This window comes from Pristiophorus japonicus, chromosome 16 (assembly GCF_044704955.1).
Source record: "Pristiophorus japonicus isolate sPriJap1 chromosome 16, sPriJap1.hap1, whole genome shotgun sequence".
NCBI lineage: Eukaryota > Metazoa > Chordata > Chondrichthyes > Pristiophoridae > Pristiophorus > Pristiophorus japonicus.
In genome coordinates, this window is record NC_091992.1 from 98,255,777 (window position 1) to 98,276,852 (window position 21,076).

A 21,076-nucleotide genomic window follows, 5' to 3' on the forward strand; every position below is an offset into this window, starting at 1 on the left:
AAGGATGAATGCAAGGCAATTCACACCTTGTTGGCGTTGTGGAGGCTTCCATTCAGCCTAGTCATGCCGCTTCAAAGGGTATGTTTGCAAGAGCTGTGGAACAATGGGGCACCTCCAACGAGCTGCAAGCTCTGCAAAACCTGCTAAAAACCACGTGGCAGAGGAAGATCGGTCCATGGTGGATCAAAGCATTTCGAGCCTCAGAGAGAGGAGGCAGATGCTGAAGTACACGGGGTGCACACATTTTTGGCGAAATGTCCACCTATAATGCTAAACATAAAATTGAATGGCTTACCCGTAGCCATGGAACTGGACACTGGCGCTACCAATCCATCATGAGTAAAAAGATGTTTGAGAGACTGTGGTGCAACAAGGCACTCAGACCAGCCCTGAGCCCCATCCACACGAAACTGAGAACGTACACCAAAGAGCTTATCACTGTCCTGGGCAGCGCCATGGCCAAGGTCACCTACGAGAGCACGGTGCACGAACTGCCATTCTGGATTGTTCCGGGCGAAGGCCTCACACTGCTTGGAAGGAGCTGGCTGGGCAAAATCCACTGGAACTGGGATGACATCCGAGCGCTATCTCATGTCGATGAGGCCTCATGTACCCAGGTTCTAAACAAATTTCCTTCCCTTTTTGAGCCAGGCGTTGGAAACTTTTCCGGGGCGAAGGTGCGGATCCATTTGGTCCCAGAGGCACGACCCATTCACCACAAGGCGCGAGCGGTGCCTCACATGATGAGGGAGAGAGTGGAAATTGAGCTGGACAGGCTGCAACGCAAGGGCATCATCTCCCCAGTGGAATTCAGCGAGTGGGCCAGCCCGATTGTTCCAGTACTCAAAAGTGATGGCACGGTCAGGATTTGCGGCCATTATAAAGTAACTATTAATCATTTCTCGCTGCAGGACCAATACCCGCTATCTACGGCAGACGACCTATTTGCGACGCTGGCAGGAGGCAAGACATTCACCAAGCTCGACCTGACTTCGGCCTACATGATGCAGGAGCTGGAGGAGTCTTCGAAGGGCCTTACCTGCATCAACACGCACAAGGGACTGTTCATCTACAACAGATGCCCGTTTGGAATTTGGTCGGCTGCAGTGATCTTCCACAGAAACACGGAGAGCCTACTCAAGTCGGTACCATGCACGGTGGTTTTTCAGGATGACATATTGGTCACGGGTTGGGACACTGTCGAGCACCTTCAAAACCTGGAGGAGGTCCTCCAGTGACTGGATCGCGTAGCACTGCGGCTGAAGAGGTCAAAATGCATCTACATGGCAACAGAAATGGAGTTTTTGGGGAGAAAGATCGCGGCGGACGGCATTTGGCCCACAGACGCCAAGACAGAGGCTATCAGCAACGCGCCCAGGCCACAGAACGTCACGGTCGATCCTGGGACTCCTCAACTATTTTGGTAACTTCCTACCGGGCTTAAACACCGTTTTAGAGCCCCTACATGTGTTATTGCACAAAGGTGAGAACTGGGTATAGGGAAAAAAACAAGTAATTGCTTTTGAGAAAGCCAGAAACATTTTATGCTCCAACAAGCTGCTTGTATTGTATAACCCGTGTAAAAGATTTTTGCTAGCATGTGACGCGTCGTCGTATGGAGTCGGGTGTGTATTACAACAATCTAACGTTGCGGGGAAGTTGCAACCTGGCGCCTATGCCTCCAGGAGCTTGTCTAAGGCCGAGAGGGCCGACAGCATGATTGAGAAAGAGGCATTAGCGTGTGTGTTCGGGGTAAAGAAAATGCATCAGTACCTGTTTGGCCTCAAATTTGAGCTGGAAATCGATCACAAGCCCCTCACATCCCTGTTCGCTGAAAACAAGGGGATAAATACTAATGCCTCAGCCCGCATACAAAGGTGGGCACTCGCGCTATGAGTGTGTATAACTATACCATCCGCCACAGGCCAGGCACCGAGAACTGTGCGGATGCTCTCAGTCGGCTACCATTGCCCACCACGGGGGTAGAATTGGTGCAGCCTGACAACTTGTTGATGGTAGCGCAGTCCGCAGACTGGTTGATGGTCATGGAAGCATTTGAAAATGATAAATCACCTGTCACGGCCTGCCAGATTAGGACTTGGACCAGCCAAGATCCTCTGCTGTCCCGAGTAAAAAACTGTGTGCTGCACGGGAGCTGGGCCAGCATCCCCGTTGAAATGTAAGAGCCAGCGGCGAAAGGACGAGCTGTCCATTCAGGCAGACGGCCTGTTGTGGGGTAACCGCGTAGTGCTTCCAAAAAAGGGCAGGGAGACGTTCATCTCGGATCTCCAGAGCACACACCCGGGTAGAGTGATGATGAAAGCGATAGCCAGATCCCAAGTGTGGTGGCCCGGTATTGACTCTGACTTAGAGTCCTGTGTACGGCAATGCAGCATATGTGCTCAGTTGAGCAACGCACCCAGAGAGGCACCACTAAGTTTGTGGTCCTGGCCCTCCAGACCATGGTCGAGGATCCATGTCGACTATGCGGGCCCGTTTCTCGGTAAAATGTTCCTGCTGGTGGTGGATGCTTTTTCAAAATGGATGAATGTGAAATAATGTCGGGAAGCACCGCCACCGCCACCATTGAAAGCCTGAGGGCCATGTTTGCCACCCACGACCTGCCTGACATACTGGTCAGTGACAACGGGCCATGTTTCACCAGTGCCGAATTTAAAGAATTCATGACCCGCAATGGGATCAAACATGTCACCTCAGCCCCGTTTAAACCAGCCTCCAATGGGCAGGCAGAGCGGGCAGTACAAACCATCAAACAGAGCCTTAAACGAGTCACAGAAGGCTCACTCCAAACCCGCTTGTCCCAAGTACTGCTCAGCTACCGCACAAGACCCCACTCGCTCACAGGGGTGTCCCCGGCTGAGTTACTCATGAAAAGGACACTTAAAACCAGACTCTCGCTGGTTCACCCCAAACTGCATGATCAGGTAGAGAGCAGGCGGCAGCAACAAAATGTAAACGATGGTCGCGCCACGGGAAATTGATCTGAATGACCCTGTGTATGTGCTAAACTATGGACATGGTCCCAAGTGGATCGCGGGCACGGTGATAGCTAAAGAAGGGAATAGGGTATTTGTAGTCAAACTAGACAATGGACAAATTTGCAGAAAGCACCTGGACCAAACGAGGCTGCAGTTCACAGACTGCCCTGAACAACCCACAGCAGACACCACCTTTTTCGAGCCCACAACACACACCCAAATGATCAACGACACCACACCGAACCAGGAAAGCGAACCCATCACGCCCAACAGCCCAGCAAGGCCAGGCTCACCTAGCAGCCCTGCAGGGCCAACAACACGCCAACCCAGCGAAGGCACAGCCAACACACTAGAACAGACATTTGTACCGAGGCAGTCCACCAGGGAAAGAAAGGCTCCCGACCGCCTCACCTTGTAAATAGTTTTCACTTTGACTTTGGAGGAGGGGGGGGGGGGGGAGTGATGTTGTGTATCTGTAAAGCATGCACTCCCATGTTCCGCCACCAGGGAGCTCATCCCCTGAAGTACCAAGGGATCCCAGCATCCCTTGGGAGCACTGTATATAAGCCGGCCCCTAAGGCCTGTTCCTCACTCTGGAGTGTCTTATTAAAGGTCACTGTTACTTTAACCTCCCTGTGTGCAGTCTCATCTGTATAGGAACACAATAGATATATTAAATAAAATCAAACTCCAAGAGGATAAAATGCCTGACCCGGTTTTAAAAGAATCTACGGAAGAGATGGCAGAGGCCTCACTGCACATATTTAATAATTTGTTAGAAAAAGCTATAGTGCCAGAGGACTGGCAGATAGCTAACATACCACCTATATTTACGAAGGGAGATAGAGCATGTCGAAGAAACTTTAGACCAGTCAGCTTAACATCGGAGGTAGGAAAAATAATGGAAAGGAGAGAAATAGAATACCTAGAAACAAACAATATGATAATGAATAGTCAGCATGGATTTCAAAAGGGAAAGTCTTGCTTGACCAACCTTATTGAATTTTTTGACGAGATAACAGAGAGTAGACAATGATAATGCAGCAGATGTAATTTATCTAGATTTTCAAAAGACCTTCGATAAGGTACCCTATAATAGACTAATGTATAAGGTCAGAGAATGCAGAGTCAGGAGACAAGTAGCAGAATGGATAGTTAGCTAAGGCTTCAAGACAGAAAGCAGAGAGTAGGGGTAAAGGGTAGCTATTCACAGTAGCAGAAGATGCGTAGTGGTGTTCCACAAGGATCAGTGCTGGGACCACTGCTGTTCACAATTTGTGTTAATGATTTAGGCTTAGAATCAAAAACACAATTTCTAAATTTGCGGATGACAACAAATTAGGGGGATAGTCAATACTGAGGCGGACTGTAACAAATTAAAGGCGGACATTAATAAACTTGTAGAATGGACATATAATTGGCAAATGAATTTCAACACCGATAAATGTGAGGTATTACATTTTGGTAGGAAGAATAGATAGGTCACTTATTATATATAATATAAACAGAAAATGCTGGAAAACTCAGCAGGTGAAGCAGCATCTGTGGAGAGAAAGCAGAGTTAACATTTTGGGTTGATGACCCTTCTTCAGAACTGGAAAGTGTTCGAAAAGAACAGATTCTTAACAAGCACTGAAAGGGGGAGGGGAAGAAAGAACAAAAGCGAAGGTTTGTTATAGGTTGGAAGAGAGAGAGAGATTAGAGAGACAAATGGGATGATGGCCCAAATTCAAATGCTAATGACAGGAGTTAGAAAAACATTAGTCGAGATAGGGTGTGAACGTTGTGATTATGACCAACTACTACTGTAGTAATACCCGCCCTCCTGTATGGATCTGAGGGATGGACGATGTGCAGAAGGCACGTCAAGTCGCTGGAGATATATCACCAACGATGTCTCCGCAAGATCCTGCAAATTCCCTGGGAGGACAGGCGCACCAACATCAGTGTCCTCGACCAGGCTAACATCCTGTATTGAAGCACTGACCACACTCGATCAGCTTCGCTGGGCAGGCTACATAGTTCGCATGCCAGATATGAGACTCCCGAAGCAAATGCTTTATGTGGAGCTCCTTCACGGTAAACGAGCCAAAGGAGGACAGCGGAAACGCTATAAGGACACCCTCAAAGCCTCCCTGGTAAAGTGCGACATCACCACTGACACCTGGGAGACCCTGACCGAAGACTGCCCGAGGTGGAGAAAGTATATCCGGGAGGGCGTTGAGCTCTTGGAGTCTCAACGCAAAGAGCATGAAGAGGCCAAGCGCAGGCTGTGGAAGGAGTGCGTGGCAAACCAGCCCCACCGACCCCTTCCCTTGACGAATGTCTGTCCCACCTGTAAACATAGAAACATAGAAAATAGGTGCAGGAGTAGGCCATTTGGCCCTTCGAGCCTGCACTGCCATTCAATGAGTTCATGGCTGCACATGCAACTTCAGTACCCCATTTCTGCTTTCTCGCCATACCCCTTGACCCCCTAGTAGTAAGGACTTCATCTAACTCCTTTTTGAATATATTTAGTGAATTGGCCTCAACAACTTTCTGTGGTAGAGAATTCCACAGGTTCACCACCCTCTAGGTGAAGAAGTTTCTCCTCATCTCGGTCCTAAATGGCTTAACCCTTATCCTTAGACTGTGACCCCTGGTTCTGGACTTCCCCAACATTGGGAACATTCTTCCTGCATCTAACCTGTCTAAATCCATCAGAATTTTAAACGTTTCTATGAGATCCCCTCTCATTCTTCTGAACTCCAGTGAATACAAGCCCAGTTGATCCAGTCTTTCTTGATAGGTCAGTCCCGCTATCCCGGGAATCAGTCTGGTGAACTTTCGCTGCACTCCCTCAATAGCAAGAATATCCTTCCTCAAATTAGGAGACCAAAACTGTACACAATACTCCAGGTGTGGCCTCACCAAAGCCCTGTACAACTGTAGTAACACCTCCCTGCCCCTGTACTCAAATCCCCTCGCTATGAAGGCCAATATGCCATTTGCTTTCTTAACCGCCTGCTGTACCTCATGACTGATGTACCATGACACCCAGGTCTTGTTGCACCTCCCCTTTTCCTAATCTGTCACCATTCAGATAATAGTCTGTCTCTCTGTTTTTACCACCAAAGTGGATAACCTCACATTTATCCACATTATACTTCATCTGCCATGCATTTGCCCACTCACCTAACCTATCCAAGTCACTCTGCAGCCTCATAGCATCCTCCTTGCAGCAAAGTGAATACTGGTCGAAAGTCTATCCCCAGAGATGGAGACGGAGAAGTCGAGGAAGGGAAGGGAAGAGTCAGAGATGGACCATGTGAAGACGAGGGAAGGGGTGGAAATTGAATGCAGTGAATGAAATTTTCAAGTTCAGGGCGAGAGCACGAAACGGCACCGATAGTCATCAATGTACTGGAAAATGAGTTGAGGGAGGGGATCCGAGTAGGACTGGAACAAAGAATGTTCCACATGTCTCACGAAAAGGCAGGCATAGCTAGGACCCATGCGGGTTCCCATAGCAACACCTTTAATTTGGAGGAAATGAGTTGAGTTGAAGGAGTTGTTGTTCAATGTGAGAACAAGTTCCTTCAGGCGGAGGAGGGTGATGGTGGATGGGGACAGGTTGGGCCTCTGCTCGAGGAAGAAGCGGAGCACCCTCAGGCCATCCTGGTGGAGGATGGAAGTGTAGAGGGATTGGACGTCCATGGTGAAAAGGAGACAGTTGGGGCCGGGGAACTGGAAACTGTTAAAGTGACAGAGGGTGTCGGAGGAGTCGCGGATATAGGTGGGAAGAGAGTGGAAAAGGAGAGAAAAAATAGTCGCAATAAGAAGAAATAAGTTCTGTGGGACAAGAACAGGCTGAAACGATGGGTCTACTGGGGCAGTCCTGTTTGTGGATCTTGGGAAGGAGGTAGAAGCGGGCTGTGCGGTGTTGGGGAACTATGAGGTTGGTGGCTGTAGAGGGAAGATCTCCAGAGGAGATGAGGTCAGTGACGGTCTGGGAAATGATGGCTTGATGTTCAGTGGTGGGGTCATGGTCCAGGGGGAGGTAGGAGGAGGTGTCAGAAAGTTGGCAATCAGCTTCTGCAAGGTAGAGGTCAGTTTGCCAAACAACAACAGCGCCACCCTTGTCAGCTGGTTTGATAACAAGATTGGGATTGGACCTGAGAGAGCGGAGTGCTGCGAGATCAGAGGGAGGTAAGTTGGAGTGAGTGAGAGGAGCAGAGAAATTGAGACGGCCGATGTCCCGTCGGCAGTTAGCAATGAAGAGGTCTAGAGAGGGTAAGAGGCCAGAGGGAGGGGTCCAGGTAGAGCGCGAATTCTGAAAACAGGAGAAAGGGTCAGCTGTGCAGGGGGAAGACTCCTGGCCGAAGAAATGGGCACGGAGGCAAAGGCAGCGGAAAAAGAGCTCAGCATCTTGCCGAGCTCGAAATTCATTGAGGTGGGGGCGTAAGGGGATGAAGCTCAGGCCTTTGCTGAGGACTGATCATTTGGGGTCAGAGAGGGGAAGGTCAGATGGGATAGTGAAAACACGGCAGGGGATGAGATTGAAAGAAGGGATGGGATCAGAGGGAAGTGTGGGGGAAGAAGGTTCTGGAGGGGTGTTGGTGTCCAAGAGTTGTTGAAGTTTACGATCCTTGACACCTGAAAGGAAAGAAAAAAGCGCCGGATGATACGAAGGATGAAATGGAACTGCGGACCAGGACAGCTTAGAGATAGAGTGAGTCGGTGCTGCTGAAGAGAGAGGTCGAGAGTATGCATGTGGTGGCACATAGCGTTGAGTGTGGATCCCAGGATGCGGCGAGAGCAGTGGTTCGAGGAACGCTGAATATCTCGGAGATATCTGTAATCCTGGGTGGATCCAAAACATGAAGGGTGGAATTTCAGTTGGAATCCACGTGGATTAAGTCCGAGATGGAGACAGTTACTGAGGAAAGAGATGTGGCTGTGAAAGCGAGTCTTGGCAGATACTTGATCAAACACGAGAAGGGAAACAGAAAGCAAAGAAGATGAACAAGGTAAAAGAGACAAACGGAAATCCAGTCTGAGGGAAGAGTACTTGGAGGGTACGAGTCTGGGTGGGGCAGAGGAACAAAGGGATCTCACAAATCACTAAAAGTAGTGGCACAGGTTAACAAGGCCATAAAAAAGCAAACCAAGCACTAGGGTTTATTTCCAGAGGGATAGAATTGAAAACTAGTGAAGTTATGCTAAACTTGTATCGAACCATGGTTAGATCACACTTGGGAGTATTGTGTACAATTCTGGTTGCCATATTATAAAAATGATATAGAGGCACTGGAGAGGGTGCAGAAAAGATTTACAAGGATGATCGAGGAGTGACCTAATTGAGATCTTCAAAATTATGAAAGGTTTTGATCGAGTAGATACAGAGTGTTTCCACTTGTGGGAAGAGCATAACTAGAAGCGATCAATAGAAGATGGACATCAAGAAATCAAATAGGGAATTCAGAAAAAACTTCTTTACCCAGAGAGTGGTGAGAAAGTGGAACTCGCTACCACAGGGAGTGATTGAAGTTGAATAGTGTAGATGCATTTAAGGGGAGGCTAGATAAGCATATGAGGGAGAAGGGGATAGAGGGTTATCCTGATAGATTTAGATGAGGAAAGAAGGGAGGAGGCTCGAGTGGAGCATAAACGCCAGCATGGACTAGATAGGTCTGTTTCTGTGCCGTATCTCCTATGTAATCCTATGAAACCCTTGCTCCGGTATTGATCTGCCATTAGAAATTTAAATCAGATAAGCAAACTGATGTAAAATCAAAAATACCTCATGCTTTAATTAAAGAGCAAGAAATTTGTGTTGAAGCTTGAGGAGTCAAACAATAGATATTAAATTTAATCTGTTACATATGGAGAAAAATTGACAAGATTATTTTTCATCCTTTTTGATGAGTGCATTATTGATATCTTATTTTCAATTAAGTTACTTACTGTGGATGCCTGAAAGTCAATAAAGATTCACTAAATTTTCCAATCATACTCCAGACCATAATAGTGTTATCCTTACTTCCACTGGCCAAGTGCCATTGGTCAAAAGACACACACGTGACTGGGCCTGAATGGCCAGTCAAAATCTGAATAATCAAAAAAGAAAATGCACCAATTGAAACAAATAGTGTGACCAAAGGGATACAGAATGAATTTAAACAATCATTTGACAAAACTTATACGTAGCACGGTGAATAGTGTAGAATATGTAGATCACAGATAAGTGTACATTTAATGAAATATGTCTCCATTTCTAGATGCAGTTCATACTAAAAGACATGTTTTACTCTTTTCTTCTGAAATGCATTGACTGTATTTTATGATACTACTTATGGAGCCTGTTCCAATCCCATGCATAAAGAAATGTGCAAAGCTGCCATCTATTATAAAAACAGAAAATGCTGGAAATACTCAGGAGGTCAGGCAGAATCTGTGGAGAAAGAGTTAACGTTTCAGGTCGATGACCTTTCGCCCTCCCATAGTTGGCTCACTCTTCCACATATTGAAGGTGCAGAGGTGGTAAATTTAATGCTCCGCCACCATTTGGCCTGGGAGTGTTCTCTGAGTGGCCAAGTCCTCTGCCCGAGTCAGACAGGAGCCTCATTAATCTATGCAAAGCAGGATCCTATGACGTAACACAGGATACTGATGCCATTTTCACTGTCTGCTGGCCGGAATATCCGCCGTGAATGCTCTGTTCAGTAAAAAACCTGATGCAGCAACAGAAGAAGCCAATAAAGGTAAGAGTTGACATTATGGGGCCAAAAGGTGTAGAAGTGCTCTGCCAGGTTCAATCCTACTTGGGCTACCACTCCACCCTCCCCCCCCGCCCCCCTCCCACCACCAACCCAGGGGCTATGATTGATGATTGGCACCCCACCCAGATCTATCGTTTTCCTGGATGGAATAGGTGTTGGCTCTGAGCCGCAAGCTGCAAAGGGACATCTGTTTGGTGGCAGCAGCCTACTCCAGATATGTTACTGAGGGAGGCTCCGCTGTCAGCCACCTGATAGTTAAAGTTTACTCCAGTGGCTGTCCTTTGCCTACCCAAGTCACTGCATCAATTACCTGGTATTTTGTAGATACACAACATTGAGGATCTTACATGGTTGTGTATATTTGAGTGGTACTACACATTGAGCATTGGCAGGGCTGAGGTTATTCCTTGGCAGGTGGGTTAATCGAAAGAGGGATCTCAATAAGTTCTTGCTCTGGGTGACGTTTGGGAGCATATGGTCCTTAAGGATGGTTAAGTAGATAGGGATGTACTGAGCTTCCATGTTAGACAGCTGATCCTTGTTTTTCCGCAGTGAAGGTGGATGAGGATGGGGCCAAGTTGATGCTTTCCCAGCTCTAGGCATTGCCCATGCATAAATCCATCTTTCCCCATCTTCCACTGGGATTATGCTTCCACAATAACAACAACAACTTGTATTATATAGCGCCTTTAACATAGTGAAACGTCCCAAGGCGCTTCACAGGAGTATTGTGCGATAAAAAATTTGACACCAAGCTGCATAAGTAGAAATTACCGCAGGTGACCAAAAGCTTGGTCAAAGAGGTATGTTTTAAGGAGCATCTTGAAGGAGGAAAGAGAGGTAGAGAGGCGGAGAGGTTTAGGCAGGGAGTTCCAGAGCTTGGGGCCTAGTCAACAGAAGGCACAGCCACCAATGGTTTCACGATTATAATCAGGGATGCTCAGGAGGGTAGAATTGGAGGAGCGCAGACATCTTGAAGTGTTGTGGGGCTGGAGGAGATTGCAGAGATAGGGAGGGGTGAGGCCATGGAGAGACTTGAAAATAAAGATGAGAATTTTGAAATCGAGGCGTTGCTTAACCGGAAGCCAATGTAGATCAGCGAGCACAAGGGTGATGGGTGAGAGGGTCTTGGCGTGCGTTAGGACATGGGCAGCCGAGAGTGCGTTGGATTAGTCAAGTCTAGAGCTAACAAAGGCATGGATGAAGGCTTCAGCAGCGGATGAGCTGAGGCAAGGGGGGAGACGGGCGATTTTACAGAAGTGGAAATAAGCGGTCTTAGTTATGCTGCGGATATGTGGTCGAAAGCTCGTTTCAGGATCAAATATGACACTAAGGTTGCGAACAGTCTGGTTCAACCTCAGACAGAAGTTGGGGACAGGGATGGAGTCAGTGGCTAGGGAACGGAGTTTGTGGCCGTAGGAAGGACAGGGTTTTGAAGAAGAAAGTGATCTAGAGAACTCACTGATGGTATATTTAGTAACTTCACTCTATTCTGGTCTGAATACCTTGACTATTGATGGAGGTTCTATGCTCCACACATGGACCAGTCCTTTCGCACAGCTGCTCACCACAGACATCTCACTGATGGCCACAGACAGAACTGGCTTGTCATGCTTGAAGCTACAGATACATTTTGTTTTCGCAAGGTTCCACACTGATGGCAAAGTTAAAAAAAAGAGACACATTATGAAGTGAATTAATTATCAATAAACAATTGTTTACTACATCTAGCAGAATCATTATAAACAAACAATATTCATCAGAAAAATGCACTGATCTAAATGGGATTTCACATTGATTGGGACATCCATAGCTGGTGTGTAATCGTGGCAGATGTTCCACATGTGCATCATTGATTATACAGCCATTTAAGACAATGAGCTTGAAATCACGCTCCAAACAAACGCGTACAAGGTGCACACGTGCTCGTGTAGTCCCCGCAAGTTCCGGGTTTAAGCTTCCGAAGCCTACTGAAAATGTAAAACTTGAAGATACATTTTTGAATAGATTAAGATTGCATATAATGGGAACAAACAGAGAATAGCTTTCTCACATGATAATCTTGCAGCTTCCTCATGTTGTTCATTCATTAATATATACAGAAAGAATATAAAGGCATGACCATTTCTTTCTCTCAGCTAGCACTATTAAAACCCAGATCCAGCATCATCAGTTAAAGCTCCATTTCATGATGTGTGATAGATGAGGGGTAAAGCACAAGGTTTAATGGGACCCCTGCTGGCTTTATATTTCCTATGCACCGCTGATGCTGCCAAGCAAGTCAAGACTACACACACCTCAGTGATTCAGTGACGGTCATTTGATTTTCATTGAGTCATTGAGCTACACAAAAAGTAATACGATTAGTTTTAAGATTACAATATTTAATATTTTTCCTATATTTGTACAGTAGAATTCCAGTATTAGGTATTTTAAATGCTGGTTAAGTGGAGCTAACAGATGCTAAATAACAACAACTTTTATTTATATAAGCGCCTTTAACAAGGCGCTTCACAGCAGTGTTACAAGGCAAAACAGATAAATTTGACACCGAGCCACAAAAGAAGAAATTAAGGCAGATGACCAAAAGCTTGGTTAAATATGTAGGTTTTAAAGGAGGAAAGAGAGGTAGAGAGCCGGAGAGGTTTAGGGAGGGAGTTCCAGAGCTTAGGGGTCCAGCTGAAGGCACGGCCACCGATGGTTGAGCAATTATAATGAGGGATGTTCAAGAGGGCAGAATTTGAGGAGCGCAGACATCTCAGGGTGTTGTGAGGCTGAAAAAGATTAGGAGAGAGGGAAGGGCAAGACCATGGAGTGATTTGTAAACAAGGATGAACATTTTGAAATCAATGCTGTGGAGGCTGGGTCCTTGAATATATTTAAGGCAGAGATAGATAGATTATTGAGCGATAAGGGAATAAAGGGTTGTGGGGAGCGGGCAGGGAAGTGGAGCTGAGCCCAAGATCAGATCAGCCATGATCTTATTAAATGACGGAGCAGGCTCGAGAGATCAAATGGCCTACTCTTATTTCTTATGTTCTTATGTTTAACTGGGAGCCAATGTAGGTCAGAAAGCACAGGGGTGATGGGTGATCGTGACTTGTTACAAGTTAGGGCATGGGCTGCTGAGTTTTGGATGACCTCAAGTTTACAGAGTGTAGAATGTGGGAGGTCAGCCAGGAGGGGATTGGAGTAGTCAAGTTTAGAGGTAACAAAGGCATGAATGAGGGTTTCAGCAGGAGAAGAGCTTTGGCAGGGACCGAGGCAGGCAATGTTACGGAGGTGGAAAAAGACGGTTTCAGTTATGCCGCGGATATCTGACCGGAATCACATTTCAGGGTCAAATACGACACCTAGGATGCGAACAGTCTTGTTCACCCTCTGATTGATGCTAGGGAGAGGGATGGAGTCAGTGGTTTGCGAATGCAGTTTGTGGCGGGGACCAAAGATACTGGCTTCGGTCTTCCCAATATTTAATTGGAGAAAATTTCTGCTCATCCAGTACTGGATGTCGGACAAGCAGTCTGACAATTTAGATACCAAGCAGGGGTCGAGAGACGTGGTGGAGAGGTAGAGCTGGGTGTCATTAGCGTACATGTGGAAACTGACTCCATGTTTTCGAATGTTATCGCCAAGGGGCAGCGTATAGATGAGAAATAGGAGGGGGCCAAGGACAGATCCATTGGGTACACTGGAGGTAACTATGTGGGAGTGGGAAGAGAAGTCATTGCAGGAGGTTTTCTGGCTACGATTAGATAAATAAGAATGGAATCAGCCGAATGCAGTCCCACCTAGCTGGACAATGGTGGAGAGGCGTTGGAGGAAGATGGAGAGGTCAACTGTGTCAAAGGCTGCAGACAGGTCGAGAAGGACGAGGAGGGATAGTTTATCTTTGTCATTCACAAAGGATGTCATTTGTGACTTTGATGAGAGCCGTTTCGGTACTGTGGCAGGGGTGAAAACCAGATTGAAGGATTCAAACATTGAATTCAGGAAAAGATGGTCACGGATTTGGGAGGCAACAACACGTTCAAGTACTTTGGACAGGAAAGGGAGGTTGGAGATGGACGATAGCTAGCAAGCAAAGTGGGGTCAAGGGTTGGTTTTTTTGATGCGAGGGGTGATGACAGAAGACTTAAAGGAGGGAACAATACCTGAGGAGAGAGAACCATTAACAATGTCAGCTAACATGGGAGCCAGAAAAGGAAATTCGGTGGTCAGCAGTTTAGTGGGAATAGGGTCGAGGGAGCAGGAAATGGGTCTCACGGACAAGATGAGCTTGGAGCGATCAAATGGGGAGATAAAAGAGAAACTAAAGAAAGATGTGAGTTTAGGGCTGAGCAGGTGGGGGCCTCAGATGAAGTATGGCCCTGTGGCCCAGATGAAGGAATGGAATTCACAGAGGCAGCTGATCGAATGGTCTCAACCTTTGGACAAAGAAGTCCATGAGCTCCTCACACTTGTTGCTGGAGGTGAGTGTGGTGGAGACAGGAGAGAGGAGTTTAAGAGGTTTAAATAGACATAATTAGTCTCGGAACTATGGAAATAATGTTCATATATCAGAGATTGGAACTTCAGCTGTAGAGATTGGGACAAGATTGGGACATGTACCCTATCTGTTCTTACTATTGAAATCGAACCCATCCCACCTCCCTCCTGGCACCAACAATAATTAGAAGCACCCTCTATGCTTTTATGCCACCAATTAAGGTAAATATGAATACATTCTAAAAGTGCATGAAGCATGGGGTGTAAACAGTTCACACGTCTGCATTAAACTACCATCCACCTGCACTTTTATCTCCGACCAGAGTTATTTGACCAGATCGCTCATTGAAACACCGATTACAGAATAAGTCAATCATTCTTTAACCTCTGTGTAAACACTTAAAATGATTTTATGAATTCAGAGGCAGATGAAAAAATTGGAACACTACCTTTCCCTGCTCAATCTCAATAAGTCTTAACCATGGCATTCTGTTAAATAAGAAAAGAAGTTGCACCTAGATCAAAGTGCAAAGATAGTTTTAGTATTAGGGCTCCTTTTAAAAATCAAACAGTTACGCACAATTATTAACTTCATATTTTTTCTTTTTTTATTGACTTCTTTGGAGTATGTTTTGACATTTAACAGTGCATGCTAACATAATCGGTGGTGGGGGTGGGTGGGAGTTTGAAGGAGCTAATGCACCCTGATGGTATGAGGCAGCTGAGTTAACACTAATAATTTACCCTGGCTGCTTTTTTAAAACTGTGTGCAAAGTCAGTTCACTCACAGTGCTCTGTACACAGCAAATCCCCCTAGCCAGCTAACCTGAATACTTCAACGGCATCCACTGCTTAGACAAAAATATTCTAATAAAAGAACAGAATGGACAAAATAAAATATGTCAATGTTGACTCTAATTATTATATTTTACGGAGTGGCTTTCAATCAGAATAAGCAATTGTTTGCTCCATTATTTGCTGATCAGGATATCACTGAATTCTTTTGACAATAGAAACATAGAAATTTACAGCCCCGAAGGTTACATATAAACCTATGAACAATGACTGAAAGGCAAAGAGCACCCAGCTCAACCAGTCCACCTCACACAACTGCGACACCCCTTATACTGAAACATTCTACACTCCAGCCCAACCAGAGCCATGTAATCTCCTGGGAGAGGCAAAAACCAGATAAAAACCCAGGCCAATTTAGGGAGAAAAAAATGTGAAGCAACAACAGCTTTAAAAAAAAATGAAATGCAGCACAGATAAAGAAAAATGTACAAAGGCTAAAATCTGAAATTGCTAGAAATGCATAGCAAAACAGCCAGTGTCCGAAAGAGAAAGACAAGTTAACACTTTGGGTGGAACTCATTAGAACTCGGGGATGCAGCAGCTTGTTTCTGTAAGACCCACCTGCAGGTGTCAATTTGACGCTAACTAATCCATCAGGAAACTGATGGGATCGGGTGCAACATTGGTTTTACACTCCGCCCAATTTTATTTTCCATTGAAATCAACGGAGAGTACTATTGGGCGGGATGGAAAAGCAGCATTCCCACCCAGTGGATTAGGTTAAAATTGCACCCACAATTTGTCTAACCTTTGGCGTGACAGTCCATTCCCGCTGATACAAACATGTCCTCATGCAGCTCAAGACCGGTAATAACTCGCGTGTGACCACGGTAGATGTTCATACATAATCCAGATGTCAGGTTCCACCGTCTGAAAATGAACAATTAAAAATAAAAGGTGATTTTTTTAAATAAAGTTTATTACATTTCTTACCTAGGAGCCAAATATTTGCTAAGAAATGTGCAAGAAAATATTTTAACTCCCACCTGATGCTGAGGTCGCTACTTCCGCTTAGTACAAAACCTTGATGCTCACAGATAAACAGTGCTTTGATGCTTCCAGTATGTCCGTGCATTACACGTGTACTTCCTTTGGAACGACCGATATCCCAAAATTTAATTTTTTTGTCTGATGAGCCACTGGCTATCATTTCCCCACCGTTATAGTGTATTACCCTATTATTGTCCACACTGAACAATTAAAGACAAGGAATGGTTAGACATTAGCTATCACTGTGTCCTTTAAATCTATGTTTGTCGTATTTTCTCTTATTTTGTTTTCCCACGAGTGCCACTCACCCTCATACAACCCAAATTCATTCAGGGTCGGTTAAATTGGCCCATTGGCCTTCTCTTATTACTAGTCTTATGCTTCTATTGCTGTGAACTTTACAGAGGATCTACATTTAACAAATGTAAACCCGCCAAATTGTGTACTTGCTCCAACCTCTTGTCTTCCAAATTACACAGGGCGTGACTGTTTGGGATTCTGTGACCATTTTACCCACGAATATGATGCAGACATTAAAATATGAGCAGAAACTTGATCAGTGATTGGCGGCTCCGGACAATCCCATGCTGAGTTGTCAATCCAGTGGCAGTCAAAAGGTATTTTAAATGTAGCATGGGTCAGCTAATTGAAGTGTTTAAGATGATTAAAGGATTTGATAGGTAGATAGAGAGAAACTATTTCTTCTGGTATGAGAGCCCAGAACATGGGGGCACAACCTTAAAATTAGAGTCAGGTCGTTCAGAGGTGGTGTTAGAAAGCACTTCATCACACAAAGGGTAGTGAAAATCTGCTCAACTGAATCCTGGTAAAGTGAAAATTTTAAAACGGAGATTGTTGCATTTTTGTTAGGTAAAGGTATTAAGGGTTACAGAACCAAGTCGGGTAGATGGAGTTAAGATCCAGATCAGCCGTGATCTAACTGAATGGCAGAACAGGTTTGAGGTGCTGAATGGCCTATCCCTGTTCCTATGTTTTGAAGAGTTCCCCAAAAAATGGTCCATTCGTGAGTAATGTCTGGTCATTCAGGAGACATCTGGCAGATGCCGGAAGGAGTATAGAAGCAAAAGGACTGTGAAAGGAGTCAAGGCAGTAGAAAGGCTGCAAGGGAGAAATAACTTCTTCCCTGAGAGCAGGACAGAAAGCAGTGATTCTATCTTTCTACACTAAGCAAGAATCCGCCCTCTCCCCCACCACCCCCAAGAGGGCTAGTATCGTATTTTATTTATTTTCGTAACAGTACTTGAACAGGAGTTGAACTGACTGTACCTGTGACGTTCATTGTACTCAGTATTCTCTGTTTTGTCTACCCAACAACATCTTATATCTATATAGCACCTTTAATGTAATAAAACATCCCAAGGCACATTCACAGGAGTGTTAGCAAAAAAAAATTGACACCAAGTCATGTAAGGAGATGTTAGAGCAGATGACCAAAAGCTTGGTCGAAGAGATAGGTTTTAAGGAGCGTACTAAAGAGGAAAGAGAAGTGGAGAGACGGAGATATTTAGGGGGGGCAATTCTAGAGCTTAGGACCGAGGCCACGGCCACTACACATTAAAAAAATCCACGCACAGGCATCTTCCACCCTTGAGGATGTAGTTCGGGTCCTTCATCCGAAACACCTGTGAACTCATCCTTTTTTGGTGTCGAAGCAAGTCATCCTCATTTTGAGGGACCGCCTATGATGATGACCTAGGCAGCTGAAAGCACGACCCCCAATGGTGGAGCATTTCAAATCGGGGATATTGAAAAGGCCAGAATTGGAAGAGGGTAGAGGGCTAGGAGGTTACAGAGATAGGGAGGGGCGAGGCCATGGAGGGATTTGAAAACAAGAATGCGAATTTTTAAGTCGAGGCTTTGCTTAACTGGAAGCCAATGTAGGTCAGAGAGCACAGTGGAGATGGATGAGCAGGCCTTGGTGTGAGTTAGCACACGGGCAGCAGAGTTTCAGATGACCTCAGGATTATGGAGGGTAGAACTAGGGAGGCCAGCCAGAGTGCACTGGAATAGTCAAGTCTAAAGATGATAAAGTCATGGATGAGGGAGTCAGCAGCAGCTTTTGTTTATATTTGATTGTTACACTCCCAGGTCCCACTACTGTGCTAGCTGATAGAGCAGCCGAAGCTAAACTTCCATTAAAAGGCAGGCAACCAGACCACTTAAAGGAGTTTCTCAATAATATGTAGTGAATTTGGCAATCATTTTGGGTTCAAATTGATACGATTCAGCTGTAAAGCTGCACTGAAAAGCCTGTTGGATGTTGGATTCAAATCGCATTGCATTGTCCCCCCCCCTCCCCCAAACAAACAATAAACCACTTCTGACCATTTTAGTGGCGCATCATTTTAATGAAAACTTATGGAAATATCATCCTGTGTAACTCTTCTGACAAAACAAGATCTCCATGTTTTATTTTTAACTGCAACTATGTAATTTGACTAAAATTATTAAAAGAATCAGAAATGAAAGGAACATTTTTATGTTTGGTATAGTTATTACATGTTCCACATACCTTTGTTTGATGACTATTATATTGTAAGGACCACAGTAGACATTTTTCTCCTCCATTTGTATCACGTCAGTATAGATGCCAATATATGCTGTTCCTAATCCAAACTGTAAAAGTAAACACATTAGTGCACTTAACAATATATCAAAGTATCAAGTCTTGCTCAATTCCGTTAGACATAAGCTATAGTCAGCATTGATGAGAACCAGAGTATCATCCAACCTATTTAATAACTTGCATGTTTGCAAAGAACAACAGTTTACTGGAACCAGTTCTAGATCAACAACAGCAACAACTTGCATTTAGTGTAGAGAAATGTCTCATGGCAAGAACGTTGCCAAACAAATAGCATACAAACAACAACATCTCAATGATGTTTAGATATGCAGGTAGCAACTTGTGAATTTAAATTGTTTCTGTGGAGTGTTTTTTGGAGGAGAGGATGGAGAATATTATTTTTATTCGTGAGGCGATTAAATCATAAAGATGGCTTGTGTCAATGCCGCCTTCTACAATTGATAATGGGGATATGGACTCTTAGCCTTGGAGTAGGATGCTTTTTTCTTGCAGTCTCTTAATTCCCACAGTTAGTCCATGGGGAAGAAGCCTGGGCGTGCTACAAAACCATTTATTTTTTTCTTTGGCACACGCTATTGTACTTTATCATTACCCAAGCAGCAGAGAAGAATGATTCCCCAGTAGAGGGAGAGAATTTCTAATATTGGTGTTAGATTGGTCCATTTGGCCTACGTCTTTGTTTTCTGTACTTCCTGTAGATCAAGATAGTGTGTGTTTTTTTCTAATATTAAGCTTTTTCAGTGTTGTTATTTTCTCTCCATTTAGCCTCCATTCCCCTCCCAACTAATGCACCACTCCTCAGGCAGGAATGTGGGATGTTGCCTTCTTTCAGATCTTTGCACCAGCTGTTTGAAGCTGTATTGGAGTGGCCTAGATTGACTCACTAAATGATCTACAGCCCCCACCGCTTATACCAGGCATGTTGGCATTAATGCGATTTGCACATTATATGAAGTGGACAATAAAACTGCTGTGCAATGTAGACAAAAGCAAAATCTACCTTTTCTAGACCATTTACTATCTTACATGTACCTGGTATAGTAATGCCTATTGATCACCTCTCAATCAACTACTTTAAAGACCGAAAAGCCTACGTTTCTTCAGTCTTTCATAACTCAGTCCTCCAACAGTAGCAGTTAGTCGTGTGGCTCTTTTCTGAACTGCCTCCACGGTTTGGATGCCCCCTGTGTCCAAGTGACTAGCACTGGACGCAGAACACAAGGTGTGATTTGACCAAAGCACCATACAGTTGGAGCATGACATCATCCAATCTGTACTCTACTGTTTTGGCAATGTTAGAAGTTAGGGGTACCTAATATGTATATGGTCACACAAATTATTTTGTAATGCGAATAATACTATGTTTTAAATGATTGTATTAGAACTCAACGCAAGGGGTTAGAAACATAGAAAATAGGTGCAGGAGCAGGCCATTCAGCCCTTCTAGCCTGCACCGCCATTCAATGAGTTCATGGCTGAACATGAAACTTCAGTATCCCCTTCCTGCTTTCTCGCCATACCCCTTGATCCCCCAAGTAGTAAGGACTTCATCTAACTCCCTTTTGAATATATTTAGTGAATTGGCCTCAACAACTTTCTGTGGTAGAGAATTCCACAGGTTCACCACTCTCTGGGTGAAGAAGTTTCCCCTCATCTCGGTCCTAAATGGCTTACCCCTTATCCTTAGACTGTGACCCCTGGTTCTGGACTTCCCCAACATTGGGAACATTCTTCCTGCATCCAACCTGTCCAAACCCGTCAGAATTTTAAACGTTTCTATGAGGTCCCCTCTCACTCTTCTGAACTCCAGTGAATACAAGCCCAGTTGATCCAGTCTTTCTCGATAGGTCAGTCCCACCATCCCGGGAATCAGTCCGGTGAATCTTCGCTGCACTCCCTCAATAGCAAGAATGTCCTTCCTCAAGTTAGGAGACCAAAACTGTACACAATACTCCAGGTGTGGCCTCACCAAGGCCTTGTACAACTGTAGCAACACCTCCCTGCCCCTGTACTCAAATCCCCTCGCTATGAAGGCCAACATGCCATTTGCTTTCTTAACCGCCTGCTGTACCTGCATGCCAACCTTCAATGACTGATGTACCATGACACCCAGGTCTCGTTGCACCTTCCCTTTTCCTAATCTGTCACCATTCAGATAATAGTCTGTCTCTCTGTTTTTACCACCAAAGTGGATAACCTCACATTTATCCACATTATACTTCATCTGCCATGCATTTGCCCACTCACCTAACCTATCCAAGTCACTCTGCAGCCTCATAGCATCCTCCTTGCAGCTCACACTGCCACCCAACTTAGTGTCATCCGCAAATTTGGAGATACTACATTTAATCCCCTCGTCTAAATCATTAATG

The 21,076-nt window shown here is 45.1% G+C and overlaps 1 protein-coding gene across 2 annotated transcripts in view; it reads right to left on the minus strand.

Annotated features, from left to right (window-relative positions):
• The window catches only part of fbxw10 (F-box and WD repeat domain containing 10), a 102,217-nt gene that overhangs the window by 23,494 nt on the left and 57,647 nt on the right, over nt 1-21,076 (minus strand). The window contains exons 7-11 of one of the 2 annotated variants that reach the window (XM_070858181.1): nt 18,630-18,733; nt 16,093-16,296; nt 15,855-15,976; nt 11,269-11,417; nt 8,949-9,091 (exon numbers count right to left, since the gene is read on the minus strand). In XM_070858181.1, the coding sequence (XP_070714282.1) occupies nt 8,949-9,091; nt 11,269-11,417; nt 15,855-15,976; nt 16,093-16,296; nt 18,630-18,733 (722 nt within the window). The remainder of the gene's footprint in view (nt 1-8,948; nt 9,092-11,268; nt 11,418-15,854; nt 15,977-16,092; nt 16,297-18,629; nt 18,734-21,076) is intronic. The other variant, XM_070858182.1, reaches the window with a different exon arrangement.